General features: G+C 47.8%; 1 protein-coding gene across 3 annotated transcripts in view; it reads left to right on the top strand.

The window, feature by feature from the left end:
- SNCB (synuclein beta) overlaps positions 1–18,461 on the top strand; it is a 100,569-nt gene that overhangs the window by 33,538 nt on the left and 48,570 nt on the right. For all 3 annotated transcript variants that reach the window (XM_068272823.1, XM_068272822.1, XM_068272821.1), the window contains 2 exons: positions 186–227; positions 18,191–18,309. In XM_068272823.1, coding sequence (XP_068128924.1) covers positions 186–227; positions 18,191–18,309 — 161 coding nt within the window. The remainder of the gene's footprint in view (positions 1–185; positions 228–18,190; positions 18,310–18,461) is intronic.

Genomic DNA, 18,461 nt, shown 5'->3' with positions numbered 1-18,461 from the left:
AATCGCTGTGTTTAGTGCAAAAATCACCGTCAAAAACACACAGTATTTTGCAATTCCCAGTGGACCCCAGCACTGATTCTGGTTGGTGGTGAGCTTTGATTAGAATACATTGTTTATACTTTGTCATAACCTGTATACATAGCTATTTTTTATAACAGTGTTTGTCTTATCTTTTTCTCTTTTAGGAAGCAAAACCCGAGATGGAGTGGTACAAGGAGTGACTTCAGGTCAGTGTCTTCCCTGTTTCCAGAGATTGTAGAGAGCACAAATCTTTGTTACACAGCAAGCACGAAGCAAGCACCTCAGAGACTCAGGCAGCCGAAGCCAGCTCTGATCATAATAGGATCAAAAGCTAATGGCGTCTGAGACCGGCCAGGCTGAGCTAATGCAATTAATACAAGTAGCTGCTTCTCATCCTCTACATGTTTACATCTGAATTTCATAACAGAAGCTAATGATGAGCACAATACGCCTACCAAAGTTTTATCACATGCTGGATTGGCTATGTGTAATTTGTTACATGGTCATATAGTCTCTTAATAACATACAGCAAACATGAGAGGGAAACTGCACATATGTTTTCTCTAAGTGGGATAAACACATCCAGACATTGTCAGGCGTTCAAAAACAATCCAACAGCCCTGGGGCGCTGGAGCCAGCAAATGGTGCGATTAAAAAATCAACAGTCGTGATTGGCTCAGCTCAGACTGTTCATTTCAGTGAATGAATTAAGATCAAGAGAACAAGGAAACAGGGTCAGTCCAGGAGCTTGAGGGGTGCTTCTACAGACATCAGGTAGTTGGCTAGTTTTAACGTAAATGGTCAGGTTAGGCAAGTATTTAATGCCTCTTGGTGTCCTTATGCTGGACATAAATTGGACATGCTTAAAATGATTTAATTTATGCTAACAAATCAATTTGAAGCATTTTTGCAGATAGCAACGTATAGGCAATCGCCCCATAAAAAACCCACTCACCACCTTAGGTTTTAATCCTGGTTTATATGGTCACTGCATGTTCAGGGCATTTGTGCCTGACTCAAGCCAGTACCATCTTTCTGATCATGTGTACCAGCATCACCCTCAGCACCTCATAACACAGAGAAGATAAGGGCCTTCACATAGTGTAAAACAATATAACTTTTACTCAGAGATGGATTAGGATGTAATGGGGCCCGAGGCAAGGTAGTAGATTTGGGGCCCCCTTGTGGTCTTTTTTGGTAAGCTGAAGTGGAGAGAGGTCAGAGAAGGTGGGAGTTGTTCCCCTTGATACCCACTAGGCCCCAGGTACCTGCCTAGGTTGCCTAGTGGATGATCCTGCTCAGCTTTTATTTCAAGCCACTTAGAATCGTACTTGCAGTGTACCTCCATTAAATAGATGTATGTTACTGGCTGCTCTGTGATACACCTGGGAACGCTGCTCTCCGGGGAACCTCCTCATCCACGCCACACTGACCCAATCACTCCTTCCAACTGAAGCTATGCCCTATGCTTTCCACTTATAGTCTCATTGTGGTCTTTACCATTAGGTAGTTAGTATGCTCTTAGGTTTTCTGTACCAGGGATCTTTTTATACCTAATATTGTCATAGCTAGCTACATACAATGCAAGACTGTCAGGAGATAGCCTAGGCAGAGTAACACAATAATTGCTGAAGTATCGCCTGCACTCCATGTATATTATTTCACTCATTGTTCTTCATGCAGTCAGGTAGACTGTATTTGCACTTGTGACCTGACCTTCTCCGGGGTTCCAGCTTCTTACGGCCTGTGTACTCCCCTCCATCTCTTGGCTGCCCAGCAGTACCCGAGTTTAACCCTCTGCATGCTGCTTGATCCACTTCAGCTGCCTCCTCTTGACGTCTGCCTTTCTGTTTGTTCTGAAGTAACTCAGGACTCTGGAGTAGCAGTAGTCACGCTGGCAGGCATCATGTTCCCTGTGCTAGCCGGTGCACAGGAGTTAACAAGATGACCTGCATGGCTGGTTGTCAGCCCAAGACAGAATAAAAAGCTGCACTGGTCAGGCAGAAGAAACGAAATAAAGGAGCAACACAAGTCTCAAATAAATGAGCCTTACTCATTCAAAGCAATTCTGATCCGTGTGACCTGTGGTTAATGTGTATGACAAGTCAGCCACATTGTCTTGACCTCCTTCTCCCTATTACATCTCACTCAGTGTAGTCATGCCCTGCTTTCTCAACAATGCCCAAAATATGGCTTTCTACTTGGACCTCTTTTAGTCTTCTCCTACTACCACTATGGCCTCCTATAACTGATGCCGCCAAAATGTCCCCCTATAACGGGTGGCCAAACTTTGTAGGCTAAGGGCCATATCGATGTTCTTGAGAGTGCTAAGGTGAAATTTAAACCAATGCTGATTGCCATTAGGTACACTATACCTGTGACATTCTGTCCAAACATTTCTAACAGATATAACCCATATAACGTGTGTAGTTATCACAGTGGCAGCTGCTAATCAGTGCCTGTTACTGCTGACTGCTGGCCTCTGCATTAACAACTATCAGTGGCGTAGCTAAGGAGCTGCAGGCCCCAATGCAAGTTTTACATTGGGGCCCCCCAAGCACTCTATACATAACAATTGATACGGCGCACCAAAACCAGCCAATGGCAACTACAGTGGCAGAGGTGCAAGAAGGGGATGGGGAGAAGGTGGTTTATGATTACCATTATTCAAAGTATCTATAGAAGTAATTATTATGATCACAGGACCAAAAGAGAGCTAATACTGTAATTGAGGGAGGGCCCTTCGGGGCCCCTTTGGCCCAAGGGCCCCGATGTGGTCGCTACCTCTGCACCCCCTATTGCTACGCCCCTGACAACTATATACAACTTTGTGGTCCACCGGGAATGGCTTGATGGTCCGCATTCCTCTCCCTCCCCCCCCCTCCCCCCACCCGGCCTGGACATGCCTGCCCTATAACAAGTACCTCCGTTATGCTACCCTTTAACAAATGCGGCCATAATTTTCCACATAACAAGTCCAGCCAATATCTCCCCACATAAAAAGTATCACCATTTTCTCATCCTATGTTGGCCAATACTCACATTCAATAACTAGTGTTCAGTGATGCTCAAATACCCCTTTTCAAAATTCGAGTTAGGTCGAATTCGAATAGTAAATTATTCGAGATCAGTCGAATATTCGAGTCGAATAATTTTTACTATTCGATTCGACCTCGGAATTCGAGCTCACTATTCGAGTCAGTATTCGAGCTCATTATTCGAGCTGACTATTCGAAATGGCCTTAAATAGCTTCCAACACTTGTTTTGAGGGTGAATGATGCAAGAAACCTCTTTTTTTCCAAGTAACAACAGCAAGTGATTATGTGGGGATGTTCCTTTAAAAAAAAAAAGTTGAAAAGAGAAGTTGTGTCCAGAAATTTGTTCAGTACTGTATATACTTCTTCTTCTTCTTCTTTATCTTCTATATCTTCTTCTTCTTCTTCTATATCTTCTTCTTCTATATCTTCTTCTTCTATATCTTCTTCTATATCTTCTTCTTCTTTTATATTGTCTTCTTCTTCTTCTTCTTCATCTTCTTCATCATCATCTTCTTCTTCTTCATCTTCTTTTTCTTCATCTTCTTCATCTTCTTCTTCATCTTCTTCTTCATCTTCTTCTTCATCTTCTTCATCTTCTTCTTCTTCTTCTTCATCTTCTTCATCTTCATCTTCTTCATCTTCTTCTTCTTCTTCATCTTCTTCATCTTCTTCTTCATCTTCTTCATCTTCTTCTTCATCTTCTTCATCTTCTTCATCTTCTTCTTCATCTTCTTCATCTTCTTCTTCTTCATCTTCTTCATCTTCTTCATCTTCATCTTCTTCATCTTCTTCTTCTTCTTCATCTTCTTCATCTTCTTCTTCATCTTCTTCATCTTCTTCATCTTCTTCTTCATCTTCTTCATCTTCTTCATCTTCTTCTTCTTCATCTTCATCTTCTTCTTCTTCTTCTTCATCTTCTTCATCTTCTTCATCTTCATCTTCTTCATCTTCTTCATCTTCTTCTTCTTCATCTTCTTCTTCTTCATCTTCATCTTCTTCTCCTTCTTCTTCTTCTTCATCTTCTTCTTCTTCTTCTTCTTCATCTTCTTCTTCTTCATCTTCTTCATCTTCTTCTATATCGTCTTCTTCTTCACTTATTTCTCTTTTCAAATTTTTTTTTTTAAAGAAATGCAGCTATTTTTGAGCGTAACAAATAGCTGGTGGCGCACGCATGTCGGAAGCGCCATTGTATGTGCTCCCTGAGTCCCTGGCAGTGGAAACACACAGACAGCAGGAGGTAAATTCAGCAGCAGGAGGAGGAGGATGAGTGTGTGGCAGCAGGCAGTCAATGAGGCAGGCAGCGTGACATAATAGCCCTGGTACCTAGCGGTGATACCAGGGCTGTAAATAAACACAGCAGGCAGGAGGTCCCAGACAGCGGTCGTGCAGCCCACATTGTGTCCAATACACAACTGGGACAACACAGTTTTCAACCCGGGCACCTCAGAAAAATTAAACCTTTTTTTTTTTTTATGGTTTTGTAGTTTTGGTTTTACAACCAATTACACAGATATAGCTATTTTTTGACGTAATAGCTGGTGGCAGAGTGGCAGCAGAAGGTAAATCTGTGTACCCTGGCGTTGGGAAACACAGACAGACAGACAGCAGCAGCAGCAGCAGGAGGAATGGAGGAGTAATGTGAGCAGCTATTGTTTGACGTAATAGCTGGTGGCAGAGTGGCAGCAGAAGCTAATTCTGTGTACCCTGGCAGTGGGAAACACAGACAGACAGCAGCATCAGCAGGAGGAATGGAGGAGTAGTGTGAGTGTGGCAGCAGGCAGGCAGCGTGACCTAATAGCCCTGGTACCTAGCGGTGATACCAGGGCTGTAAATAAACACAGCAGGCAGGAGGTCCCAGACAGCGGTCGTGCAGCCCACATTGTGTCCAATACACAACTGGGACAACACAGTTTTCAACCCGGGCACCTCAGAAAAATTAAACCTTTTTTTTTTTTTTATGGTTTTGTAGTTTTGGTTTTACAACCAATTACACAGATATAGCTATTTTTTGACGTAATAGCTGGTGGCAGAGTGGCAGCAGAAGGTAAATCTGTGTACCCTGGCGTTGGGAAACACAGACAGACAGACAGCAGCAGCAGCAGCAGGAGGAATGAAGGAGTAATGTGAGCAGCTATTGTTTGACGTAATAGCTGGTGGCAGAGTGGCAGCAGAAGCTAATTCTGTGTACCCTGGCAGTGGGAAACACAGACAGACAGCAGCATCAGCAGGAGGAATGGAGGAGTAGTGTGAGTGTGGCAGCAGGCAGGCAGCGTGACATAATAGCCCTGGTACCTAGCGGTGATACCAGGCCGTAAATGAACACAACAGGAGGTCCCAGACAGCGGTCGTGCAGCCCACATCGTGTCCAATACACAACTGGGACAACACAGTTTTCAACCCGGGCACCTCAGAAAAATTAAACCTTTTTTTTTTTTTTAATGGTTTTTTGGTTTTGTTTGTAAAACAAATTACACAGATATATAGCTATTGTTTGACGTAATAGCTGGTGGCAGAGTGGCAGCAGAAGGTAAATCTGTGTACCCTGGCAGTGGGAAACACAGACAGACAGCAGAAGGGCAGTACACAGCAGCCCACTGTAGGTGTAAAATGTGTGGCTGCAGGCGACGTAATAGTCAAAGTGAACCAGGCTGGCTTAGTGAGCAGGAGCCAGGAGGTGGTAAAGGGTGGTAAGGCACATTAACGATGGTTCTTAGCCAGTTCATGTCCCCCTCTCGCCGACAACAGGGGCCAGGAACTCGCCTTCCACCCACGCCTGGTTCATCTTGAGAAACGTCAGTCTGTCCACAGACTTGTGAGACAGACGTGAGCGTTTCTCGGTGACCACACCACCAGCTGCACTGAAGCAGCGCTCGGACAGCACGCTGGAAGGGGGGCAGGGCAGCACTTCCAGGGCGTACTGCGCCAGCTCGCTCCAGATCTCCAGGCGCTTGACCCAATACTCCATGGGATCAACAGGGGCATCGCTGTCAAGCCCGCTGTAGGACCCCATGTAGTCAGCCACCATGCGGGTCAGGCGCTGGCTGTGACCGGTGGAGGATGCTGCTGCATGCACCTCCTCTCTAGTCACTGCTGCCAGAGCCTCTACAGTCCTGTAGAGCTTGTGGCTGAGAGACAGCAGGTCTGTGGGGCGCTTGCTGCTGGATGCAGGCACCTGCTGCTGCCTCTGTGCTGGCTGCTGGACAGTGGGGGTGGAAGGCTGGGGGAAGGCTTCCTCCAAGCGCTCAACAAGGGCCTGCTGCAAGCTCCTTATTTGTTGCGCTGGGTCTCCTCCTGCAGGCGGCAGGAACTGGCTCAACTTCCCCTTGAGGCGTGGGTCCAACATCATGCTGATCCAGATGTCCTCCCTCTGCTTCATCTGGATCACCCTGGGGTCTCTGCGCAGGCACGTCAGCATGTGCGCTGCCATTGGGAAGAGGCGGGCCACGTCTGCTGGCACATCGACGGCAGTGCTGCTGTCCTCATCCTCCTCCTCTGCCTCGTCAGCCTCATCCTCTCTCCACCCCCGCACCAACTCAGCTGCACTGTGCTGCTCCCCCTCATCAGCAGCAAGGTCAGGGACCTCCACCAAGTCCTCCTCCTCCTCCCCCTCAGAGGTGGACTGTGCAGCTGCTTGCCGCTCCTGCTGGTCCAAGGCTGCCGCTCCCTGTTCCAGCAAAGCATCGAGGGCCCTGTTCAGCAGACAAACCAGGGGCACCCACTCGCAGACCATAGCATGGTCCCTGCTCACCATGTTAGTGGCCTGCAGAAAGGGAGCCAGCACTAAGCACACCTGCTGCATGTGCCTCCAGTCATCATCGGGGACGATGGACGGGATGTTGCTGGTCTTGTCCCTTCTCTGAGCGGCGGAAACAGTGGCCAGGGCAAGGTACTGGTTGACAGCGTGCTTCTGTTCAACCAGACGCTCCAACATCGCCAGGGTGGAGTTCCAGCGAGTCGGAACGTCAAGGATCAGCCGATGGCGTGGCAGATCCAGCTCCTTTTGCACGTCTTCCAGGCTCGCACAGGCTGCAGCCGAGCGCCGGAAGTGACGCACAACGTTCCTTGCCGTTTCCAGCAGTTCGCCCATCCCCTGGTAGGTGCGCAAGAACTTCTGCACTACCAGGTTCAGCACGTGGGCAAGACAGGGGATGTGGGTCAGGTTTCCCCTGTCTATTGCGGCAACCAGATTGGCCCCATTGTCGGCCACCACCTCTCCGACTCTGAGGCCTCTGGGGGTCAGCCAAATCCTCTCCTGCTCCTGGAGTTTGGCCAACACATGGGTTGCCGTCAGCTTGGTCTTCCCAAGGCTGACCAAGTGCAGCAGCGCTTGGCAGTGGCGGGCCTTCACGCTGCTGCTGAGGCGGGGGGTTTGGCCAGGTGTGCCGGAGGATGGCAGAGGATCGGAGGAACCTGCTGCAGTTCCCCTGACCCTGCGGGGTGGCACCACCCACTGTGTTGCTGCTGCTGCTGTGCCCGCTGCTGCTCTCCCATCCTCACCCCCTTCCACCAAACTGACCCAGTGGACAGTGAAGGACAGGTAGCGGCCTGTCCCGAAGCGGCTGCTCCAGGAGTCCATGGTGACGTGGACCCTTTCACCAACCGCGTGCTCCAGCCCTCGCTCCACATTGGCCATCACAAAGCGGTGCAGTGAAGGAATGGCCTTGCGGGAGAAAAAGTGTCTGCTGGGGAGCTGCCAGTCTGGGGCTGCGCAAGCAAGCAGCGCACGAATGTCGCTCCCCTCCTGCACGAGCGTGTACGGCAGGAGTTGGGAGCACATGGCCCGTGCCAGCAAGCCGTTCAGCTGCCGCACGCGACGGCTGCTGGGAGGCAGAGCCCTAACCACCCCCTGGAAGGACTCGCTCAAAAGGCTCTGGCGTGGCCTTTTGCTGGCACGGGAATCAGCAGACACAGCGGAGGAGGCCACTGAGGACTGGCTGCCAGAACAGGCCTCAGTGTCGGCGGCAGGAGTTGCAGAGGGGGGAGGAGCAGTGCGTTTCCGCACTCCTGCTGGTGCTGCTGGAGGAGCAGGAGGGCGGGTGGCTGCTGTTGCTGCTGCTGCTGAAGGCTGTGCAGTGATGGGTGTGGTGCCACTGCCAGCACCAGATGCCTTCAGCCTCTGGAACTCCTCATGCTGGTGGAAATGTTTTGCAGCAAGGTGGTTGATGAGCGAGCTGGTGCTGAACTTTAAGGGGTCTGCACCTCTGCTCAACTTCCGCTGACAGTGGTTGCAAGTGGCGTACTTGCTGTACACAGTGGGCATGGTGAAATATCGCCAGATTGGTGACAGAAACATCCCCCTACGGCATGGAAGCGCTGCTGCCTGTCTCCCTGTGGTGGTTGGGGGGGGGGCTTGGGTGCGGCTGGTGGTGGTACTGGCAGATGCTGCTGCTGCTGCTGCTGAGCCTGAGACACCAGCAGGCTGTGGGACCTGCCTACTGCTGCTGCCAATGCTTGCAATGATGCGCCTCCTTGCAAGGCCCACAAGAGCATCCTCCTCCTCCTCCTCAGAGCTGCTGAGGACGACATCCCCTGGAGGTGGTGGCACCCAGTCTCTGTCTGTCACCGGGTCATCATCATCCTCCCCCTCCTGAAACATGTCCTGCTGGGATGAGGACCCCCCAAACTCCTCTCCTGATGCATGGATGGGCTGCTTGACTGTCGCCACAGTCTTGCTGTCCAATCCCTCATCCCCCAAAGTGCCCATCAGCATCTCCTCCTCAAAATCGCCAACAACAGCAGACAATTGACTCATGATGCCTGGGGTCAAAAGACTGCTGAATGACAGGTCGCCAACTGACGGTGAACTGGCCTCCTCCCCAGGCCCTGCTGGGCGGCTGCTGCGAACAGGGGTGGTGGTGAGGGTGGAGGCCTCGGATGCAGAGCTGATGGCGGGCTGCTCATCCTCCGTCATGAGTTGCACCACAGTGTCTGCATGCTTTTCCTCAATGGGACGTCTCCGACCCGGCTGGAGGAAAATCGGAGCAGGTGCTACACGCTGCTGCTGCTGTGTCTCTGCAGCGTGAGTTGCAGATGCTCCTGCTGGGCGGCGCCCAAGGCGTCCACGGCCAGTGGCTATGGGAGGAATGTTAGCCACTGACGCTGCTGCTGCTGCTGCGGAACTGTGCATGGTGTCGCGCGGCCGCGGCCTGCCACAATGCTGCTCCCTCTCCTCCTGATTCCCTTGCTGCCCTTCCCCTTGCCCAAACCGCGCTGGCTGCCACTTCCAGACATCTTCGATGTTTTGGGCGTATAGACAAAAGTTTTTTAAAAGGGCGGGTGAAAAGTGGGGTACTTTAATGGAGTGGGTTGGTGGGTGAGGTGACTGAGTGAGTGTCCCTAGTACAGTAAGTAAGTAGTAACAGTCAGGAAGTACAACTAGCAGTTACAATAATCAGTAGTAATCACAAGTAAATTTAGTGTGTGTACACTACAGACAGTGAGTGCACGCACGCGCAAACACGCGCAGGAGCTAGCCTATGAACAGTGACTGAGTGAGTGTCCCTAGTACAGTAAGTAAGTAAGTAGTAACAGTCAGTAAGTACAACTAACTAATTACAATAATCAATCAGTTATCAGAAGGAAATAGAGTGTGTGTAGTGTGTGTACACAGACAGTGAGTGCACACACGCAGGAGCTAGTAGCCTATGAACAGTGACTGAGTGTCCTAGACTCCTAGTACAGTAAGAGTAAGTAGTAACAGTAAGTACAACTAACTAATTACAATAAGCAATCAGTTATCAGAAGGAAATAGAGTGTGTGTAGTGTGTGTACACAGACAGTGAGTGCACACACGCAGGAGCTAGTAGCCTATGAACAGTGACTGAGTGTCCTAGACTCCTAGTACAGTAAGAGTAAGTAGTAACAGTAAGTACAAACAACTAACTAATTACAATAATCAATCAGTTATCAGAAGGAAATAGAGTGTGTGTAGTGTGTACACAGACAGTGAGTGCACACACGCAGGAGCTAGTAGACTATGAACAGTGACTGAGTGTCCTAGACTCCTAGTACAGTAAGTAGTAACAGTAAGTACAACTAACTAATTACAATAATCAATCAGTTATCAGAAGGAAATAGAGTGTGTGTAGTGTGTACACAGACAGTGAGTGCACACACGCAGGAGCTAGTAGCCTATGAACAGTGACTGAGTGTCCTAGACTCCTAGTACAGTAAGTAGTAACAGTAAGTACAACTAACTAATTACAATAATCAATCAGTTATCAGAAGGAAATAGAGTGTGTGTAGTGTGTACACAGACAGTGAGTGCACACACGCAGGAGCTAGTAGCCTATGAACAGTGACTGAGTGTCCTAGACTCCTAGTACAGTAAGTAGTAACAGTAAGTACAACTAACTAATTACAATAATCAATCAGTTATCTGAAGGAAATAGAGTGTGTGTAGTGTGTACACAGACAGTGAGTGCACACACGCAGGAGCTAGTAGCCTATGAACAGTGACTGAGTGTCCTAGACTCCTAGTACAGTAAGTAGTAACAGTAAGTACAACTAACTAATTACAATAATCAATCAGTTATCAGAAGGAAATAGAGTGTGTGTAGTGTGTACACAGACAGTGAGTGCACACACGCAGGAGCTAGTAGCCTATGAACAGTGACTGAGTGTCCTAGACTCCTAGTACAGTAAGTAGTAACAGTAAGTACAACTAACTAATTACAATAATCAATCAGTTATCTGAAGGAAATAGAGTGTGTGTAGTGTGTACACAGACAGTGAGTGCACACACGCAGGAGCTAGTAGCCTATGAACAGTGACTGAGTGTCCTAGACTCCTAGTACAGTAAGTAGTAACAGTAAGTACAACTAACTAATTACAATAATCAATCAGTTATCAGAAGGAAATAGAGTGTGTGTAGTGTGTACACAGACAGTGAGTGCACACACGCAGGAGCTAGTAGCCTATGAACAGTGACTGAGTGTCCTAGACTCCTAGTACAGTAAGTAGTAACAGTAAGTACAACTAACTAATTACAATATTCAATTACAATAATCAATCAGTTATCAGAAGGAAATAGAGTGTGTGTAGTGTGTACACAGAAAGTGAGTGCACACTAGTGTTGGGCGAACACCTGGATGTTCGGGTTCGGGCCGAACAGGCCGAACATGGGCCAGATGTTCGGCATGTTCGGCCCGAACGCCGAACTCAATGGGAGTCAATGGGACCCCCGAACATGCCCATTTTGGGGGCCCCATGGGGTCGCAGGCATAAGGGGGGAGCATGCCCCGGTCGCGGGGGGGGTCGGAAATTCCCCCCACCCCCTCCGCTAGCGCTCCCCCCTCTGCCCGCTTCCCCATACAAAAAGTTTGAAACAAGTTCAATAGTACCTGGGCTGGTGGCACTGGCTGGCAGTGGAGTGAGGAGGAGGAGGAGTCCGAGTAGCAGAGTGACGTTGAGGCCGGGCAGCGAGCGGTTCAGCGCTAGTACCCTTGTGGTACTTCCGCCCTTTCTCTGACCTCACGTCCTCTGCGTGATGACGCATACGAGGGTACGCGTGATGCGTACCCTCGTATGCAGAGGACGTGAGGTCAGAGAAAGGGCGGAAGTACCACAAGGGTACTAGCGCTGAACCGCCCTCTGCCCGGCCTCAACGTCACTCTGCTACTCGGACTCCTCCTCCTCCTCACTCCACTGCCAGCCAGTGCCACCAGCCCAGGTACTATTGAACTTGTTTCAAACTTTTTGTATGGGGAAGCGGGCAGAGGGGGGAGCGCTAGCGGAGGGGGTGGGGGGAATTTCCGACCCCCCCGCGATCGGGGCATGCTCCCCCCTTATGCCTGCGACCCCATGGGGGGCGGTATTCGGCCGAACAGGGCCCTGTTCGGCCGAACAGGGGCCCTGTTCGGCCATGCATTCAGTAGTTCGGCGAACCCCGAACAGTTTGGCCGAACACCACCAGGTGTTCGGCCGAACTCGAACATCACCCGAACAGGGTGATGTTCTGCAGAACCCGAACAGTGGCGAACACTGTTCGCCCAACACTAGTGCACACACGCAGGAGCAGCTAGTAGCCTATGAACAGTGACAGTGAGTGTCCTAGTACAGTTACAGTATATAACTACAATACTAATACAATCAGTAGTAAAGGACAGCAGAAATACTGGTATAGAATAGAGAGAAATAAACAGAGGACAGGAGGACAGCTGCCCACACAGGCAAAGCCCTGAGGCCTAAAGCTGTAAGCCTGCAGCAGCTGGCCTGTCTCTATGTAACACAAAAGCTACTAACTAAAATACAATGTCTAACTAACTAACAACAATATAGGTGTGTATAGGAGGTGTATGTGAGCAAAAACGCTAGGTAAATGACCACAATAAAGCTCTTGCTAAGCCAAAGCACAAAGGAGCAACTCTCTCTCTATGCAAGTCTCAGGCAAGGACGGAGAAACGTAACATGGCGGCCGCTATTTATAGGGTAGGGGCTGGCCAGGGTCCCCCTCTGTGATTCGCTGCCGTCAGAGGGCCTGGGAGCCCTCTGATTGGCTCTAAGGACATCAATCTGGGCTATGACGCTATTCGAGCTCGGTACCGAGCTCGAATAGCGCCGTTTGCTCGAATAGCTCGAATAGTGAATGGGCTATTCGAGTGTACTCGAATAGCCCATTCGAATAGCTACAGCTATTCGGAGCTCGAATACCGAGCTCGAATAGCTGGAAAAGAGCTCGAATATTCGAGCTACTCGAATATTCGAGCTCTGCTGAGCACCACTGCTAGTGTTATCATTCCTAGCATACCAAAGAAGGCAGTGGGGAATCAGAACAGCATATCTAAACAATTCCACTCCATCTATAATTGAAAGAAGCACAAGAGAGCTGTCAGAAAGGAACTAAAGGTGGCCATACACTCGTTAGATTAGCAGCAGATAGATCATCAGATAGATTTCTGATCTATCTGATGTGTTTAGGAACATTTTTTTTACTAGGAACAGATTTCCAATAGATTTCAGTTTAAAATCTATTGAAAATTGATCTGATGGCATTTTTTTGCCATCAGATTTCCATTAGGGCCAATGATAAGCAATCTCAACAGATCGACTTAGATTTTCCAGCCTGCCAGATCGATTGAAATCGATCAAAATTGATCGAAATTGGCTGCAAATCAATCGATTGGTCAATCGATTTGCAATCAACCAATCGATCGATTGATTTTGATTGATCGATCGGCCAAAAACGGCTTAGTGTATGAGCCCCTTAAGACATAGATATGTGGTATCCACCACTTTTGATCTAAGTCCACTAAACGTGTATCAGCAAATGCTGATGGTGTGTCACAGTTGAAAAAGCATCAGAAAGGAAACTACAATTTTCAAACGTTCTTTAGCCAAAGGTGATTGAAGATGTTTTGGTTCATGAGTTAGTATTTAGACTTCAGATTCTGTTTACTATTAGAGATGGCCCGAACTGTTCGCTTGCAAATTTTGGTGGTTTGTGTTTGCGGTAAACCGCAAACTTTTCTGGAAGTTCGGTTCGCCCCTATAGTGCATTATTAGAGTCAACTGTGACCCTCTACATCACAGTCAGCAGGCACATTGTAGCCAATCAGGCTACACTCCCTCCTGGAGCCCCCCCCCCCCCCTTATAAAAGGCAGGCAGTGTCAGGCATTGGACTCACTCCTGTGCCTGCAGTAATTAGAGAAGGGAGAGCTGCTGTGCAGAGACCTATAGGGAAAGCTCTTGTAGGCTTCTTAGCTTGCTTCTTGCTGATTCTTATTGCCAAAAAAGCACCCCTCAACAGCTCTTTTGAGACCTAATCTTGTTCTTGTGATTTTTTGTGTGTGTGTGTGTCCCACAAACACTTGTGTTGCATAGACAGCCTTGGTAATTCCTACTGTGTGTGCCACTGCCAGGCCCAGCACATTCAGTGACAACCTGTGTGTGTGACAGGTGCACATTGCAATACCCATCACTGCATATACCTACCTGTTGTGTTCAGTGCACCCACCTACCTACGTGCACGCAGTGTGATATACCACTCTGTGCATACCTGTTAACTGCACCTGTGTGACTGCACATTGTATTAGTCAAGTCAGTGCATACCTTTCACTTCATCCCCACCAATATGGACAAAACAAAAGGCAGAGGCAGGCCACCTGGCAGGTCTGTTCGAGGTTGCGCTGTCATGATTTCGTGCGGCCCTCGACCAAAGTACAGTGTTCAGAAGAAGGCACGTGCCATCAACCCCCAATATTGTCAGGATGTAGTTGTCTATTTAACACAGAACACCTCATCTTTCTCAGCTTCCGAACAGAAGCGTGACATATCTTCCTCCTCCTGCTCTGATTCTGGCACCCCACTTAACACTCAGTCGGCCGCCACCACCAAAGTGCCATAACCCCAGGGCTCAGAAGTGTGGACATTTTTTGTGTGTCTGCCTCAGATAAGAGCAATGCCTTCTGTACTTTCTGCCACCAAAAATTGAGCCGTGGAAAGACCAAGACCCGCGTAGGGACAATTACCTTACAAAGGCACATGATTACAAAGTACAAACTGCAATGGGATGACCACCTGAGGAAAAGCAGCACACAAAAGCAAAGCCACACACCGCAGTGGAAGATACCAGCCTGCAATTTTTTCTCAAAAAAGGCGATACCTAAACTGTACCGTGATGTTGAAAGTCAAGTGGTGAAATCTCTGGCACACAGCGTTGAGTCAAGGGTCCATCTGACCACGGATGCCTGGTCTGCAAAGCATGCTCAGGCCTGCCCGAAGACTAAGTCAGTCCCCACACACAGCATCTCTGCCTGCACGCCGTGTGACTGGCTACCCCAAGACTAAGTAGCTCCCCACACAGCATCTCTGCCTGCAGGCCGGTTGACTGCCTTCTCCACCACCACCAATTTTTAAGGCCACTGCTAGAAGCGGCCACTATAATAGTGCCTGCCTAATTTTTCTTGCTGCACTGCAGCTGCAACAACAAAACAAAAGGCATGTACATGTGCCAATTCCCCTCATGATCATTACCTTGCCGCGGTGAAGGGGCTTGCGTATCACAAGGAAGCAATAACCGATGGCTATATAAGTGTCTCGGGGAGGGGGGCACACCCAAGATAATGAGGTCGTTGCTTCGTTGTGGACAGACCACATTTGATCAGCTGGACAGTCACTGTTGTTTTATTATTGAGCTACCACAGCCCGGTGACCATATGGGCTTGAAAACTGCCACGGCCTGCACTATCGCCATGGTGCGCACCAGTCCAGTACGGCCGTCACTACACAAACAGCTGTTTGCGGTGCGTTACACAGTGAGTTTGGTGTGTCAGTGTGAAGCAGTACTCTAATTACACTCCCTGATTGATGTATACACGTGCAAGATGTTTTAAAGCACTTTAGGCCAGCAATTTAGCATTCAATGTGATTTCTGCCCTTAAAACGCTGCTTTGCATCAAATCCAGATTTTTCCTGGGGACTTTTGGCGTCTATCCCACTCCTCCATGCAAAAACTCAGATGTTAGACCCCTTGAAACATCTTTTCCATCACTTTTCTGGCCAGCATAAGTGTTTCTAATTTTCAAAGTTCGCCTCCCCATTGAAGTCTATTGCGGTTCGCGAAAGTTCGCACGAATCGAACTTTTTCGGAAGTTCGCGAGCCCGGTTTGCGAACCTAAAATCGGAGGTTCGGGCCATCTCTATTTACTATAGCCTTGCCATGGACAGATTTTGTATAAATCAGAAAGTCATTCTATTTAAATGTACATTGCAGGCAAATAAGGAAATATTTATATATTATAATAGTTTGACCTGGAGTCCCAGTTTAAGTACCTGTATACCCTGTCTGATAGACAATACGAGTGAATTGATGTTCTGTAAAACAGATGGATCCATTAAACACTCCAATTAATGCATTGTTTCTGTACCTGCATAACCTGCTGTTAATAGGCTTGTGATTAGGAAGCAGCTGGTATACCAATGCACAGTACAATGCCACATCCTCACCTGACTGCCAGCACAGCAAAAGAGAAAGCAGAGCATGTTGCCATCAACCTTGTTACATATTAAGTTACAGATTTAGGATGGCTGCAGGCCTTGTTACATTATTTAACCATTTTGTTGCCTAATGTTTCTTTTCAATTCTAGTTTCACACCTCAGAGACTATAAATAGTAAAACATGACACACGCAGCTCTTCTAAAATAAACACTTGAAAAAGTTACATAACAGTAGCAGGAACCTCACCTCTTATGTGATCTGATATACCATATGCATACATAACATAACCTTATTAATGTTTGGAAACGGCAAGTCGTTAATTCGGTCCTAAAGCGGAATATAACCCTACATTTCAACTTTGCTCTAAAACATTATTTACAGTATATTATATGCAACCAGCATTTTTTTTTTACTAGACCAGCATTGGAAGGGTTACACAGGGCTTTAAAGTTCCTTTAGATTTCTGCAGACGCATCCGAAGCTGAAAAGAGATACATTTTGTTTACAGAAATGTATCTAAGTGTTGAATGACTCATCTCTCTGACTGAGAAGGAGCTTGGAGGACTGCCAAAGAGTGTGTAACTGTTTATCAATAGATACATAGAATGTAACAATCTGAACTTCTGCATATCTCTCCACTGAACTTGAAACGTCTGTGTTTAACCCTTCCAATGCTGGTCTAGTAAAAAAAAAAAATGCTTTTTGCATATAATATGCTGTAAATAATATTTTAGAGCAAAGTTGAAATGCAGGGTTATATTCCGCTTTAAGGCTGAATTCCAGGCTATTTTCAGTTTTAGTTTTGAATAGCATAGAACAGGGTGAGAAAATTTAGGGTTTTTATATTGTTGCCTGTGTCCTCATTGGAGATCTACTCACTCATTCTACTCACATCCTCTCTCAGAGACCTCCATGAAGCTGTGTGGCTTTAATATGGTGGTCCCAGAGAGTGTAGAAATGAAGGGACAGCAATAAACACTAGTTTGTGATTTTATGTGTTTCCCTCTTTGACTCTACAATGTTGCTGCCATTGTCACCCTTGGACACTTCCTGTTTGGACAGGAAATTATGGAAATTCTCATATGTGGGGGCAAAGGACAGGGCAATAAATGTAGAAAGAGGGTTCTAACCCCTTGCCACAATAGTCATAATTTTAAAAAGAAACATTTTTTCTCCTGGATTTAGACATTAATTAAGAGGATGCCCTGCATTTTGGAGTGATATGGGGTCCCCACCTTTTGTGACAATTGTTCTGGTCATAGTGTTTCAGTATTAGCCCTTTAGCAGCCAAATAATGCAAAACTTTATTTGGCTGCAGGGCTGAATTTTCTTTAAAGTGCACCTGAGCCATAGCACGGATCAAAAATCCAGGGACGGATCTAGACCAAGTTGCCCCAAGTTGCGCCTGGGGCAAGGTCAGGTTTTGGCGCCTAAACTGCCATTCCCCATCCACATTTTGCCGCCTTTTTAAGAATTCAACAAACTGCGCCCGGGGCAAAAGACCCGCTTGCCATTCCCCCCCCCCCCCCCCCCCTAGATCCGTCCCTGCAAAAATCACATACATTTCTACGAAGAGGGGAGCCTCCGGAACCTATAGAGGCTTCCCTCAGCATCCTCCGGTCTCACTTTGCCACTTGCAGACCTCTCCAAAGATCTGATCAGGGTAGCTCTCCTCTTCAAGCACGAGCATGGCCGTACTATGCCTGCTCCAGTATGGCCACGCCTGCACAATAAGCTGGAGCCACTCATGCACGTGCCAGAAGAGGAGCAGGATCAGCTGGAGGGTCCCGGGCAGTGGCAGGACCCAGAGGTTCCCTCTCCTTAGGTAAGTATGTGATTTTCCATGTGAGCTTATTGTTCAGGTTAGCTTTAATGTCTATAAGATGATTTTACACTAGCTTATTGAATAAAAGTGTCTAGGTTCTATTGAAGGTACAATGAAGTGGGTCCGATTTGCAGTATATAAACCAGAGGAAGAGAATATTCTAGAGGAATAATGGCATTGAGTGAAGTGTTTACATCCATTATTAGTACAACTAGAAAATGTCAGCTGAAATTGGATTGGTTACTTGCTATGCACAACACGCCTGCTGTTCCTCTCATTATTTGTGTGCATCAATCCATTGTATTGGATTCACTATTCACCTGTGCCATGGCATTTATATTTACTTGTCTATGCTCCTCTCCACAGTGGCCGAAAAGACCAAAGAGCAGGCATCTCAGCTAGGAGGGGCCGTCATATCTGGAGCTGGGAACATTGCTGCTGCCACTGGCCTAGTGAAGAAAGATGAATTCCCTACAGACATAAAGGTGCATCTCTTTTTCCTATGTGACAGTTCTGCTGAGGGAGTGACATGAGTTCATGGCCATTCAATGACACGGCTATTAGAGAAGCAATAGTTTAGTCTCAGACCAGACTGATTAGGAGGACAGAGAGTTCACGGTTGGCTAGCACACCAAAA

The sequence above is a fragment of the Hyperolius riggenbachi genome, chromosome 3, assembly GCF_040937935.1.
Source record: "Hyperolius riggenbachi isolate aHypRig1 chromosome 3, aHypRig1.pri, whole genome shotgun sequence".
Lineage (NCBI taxonomy): Eukaryota > Metazoa > Chordata > Amphibia > Anura > Hyperoliidae > Hyperolius > Hyperolius riggenbachi.
This window is presented reverse-complemented; position numbering and strand designations above follow the sequence as displayed.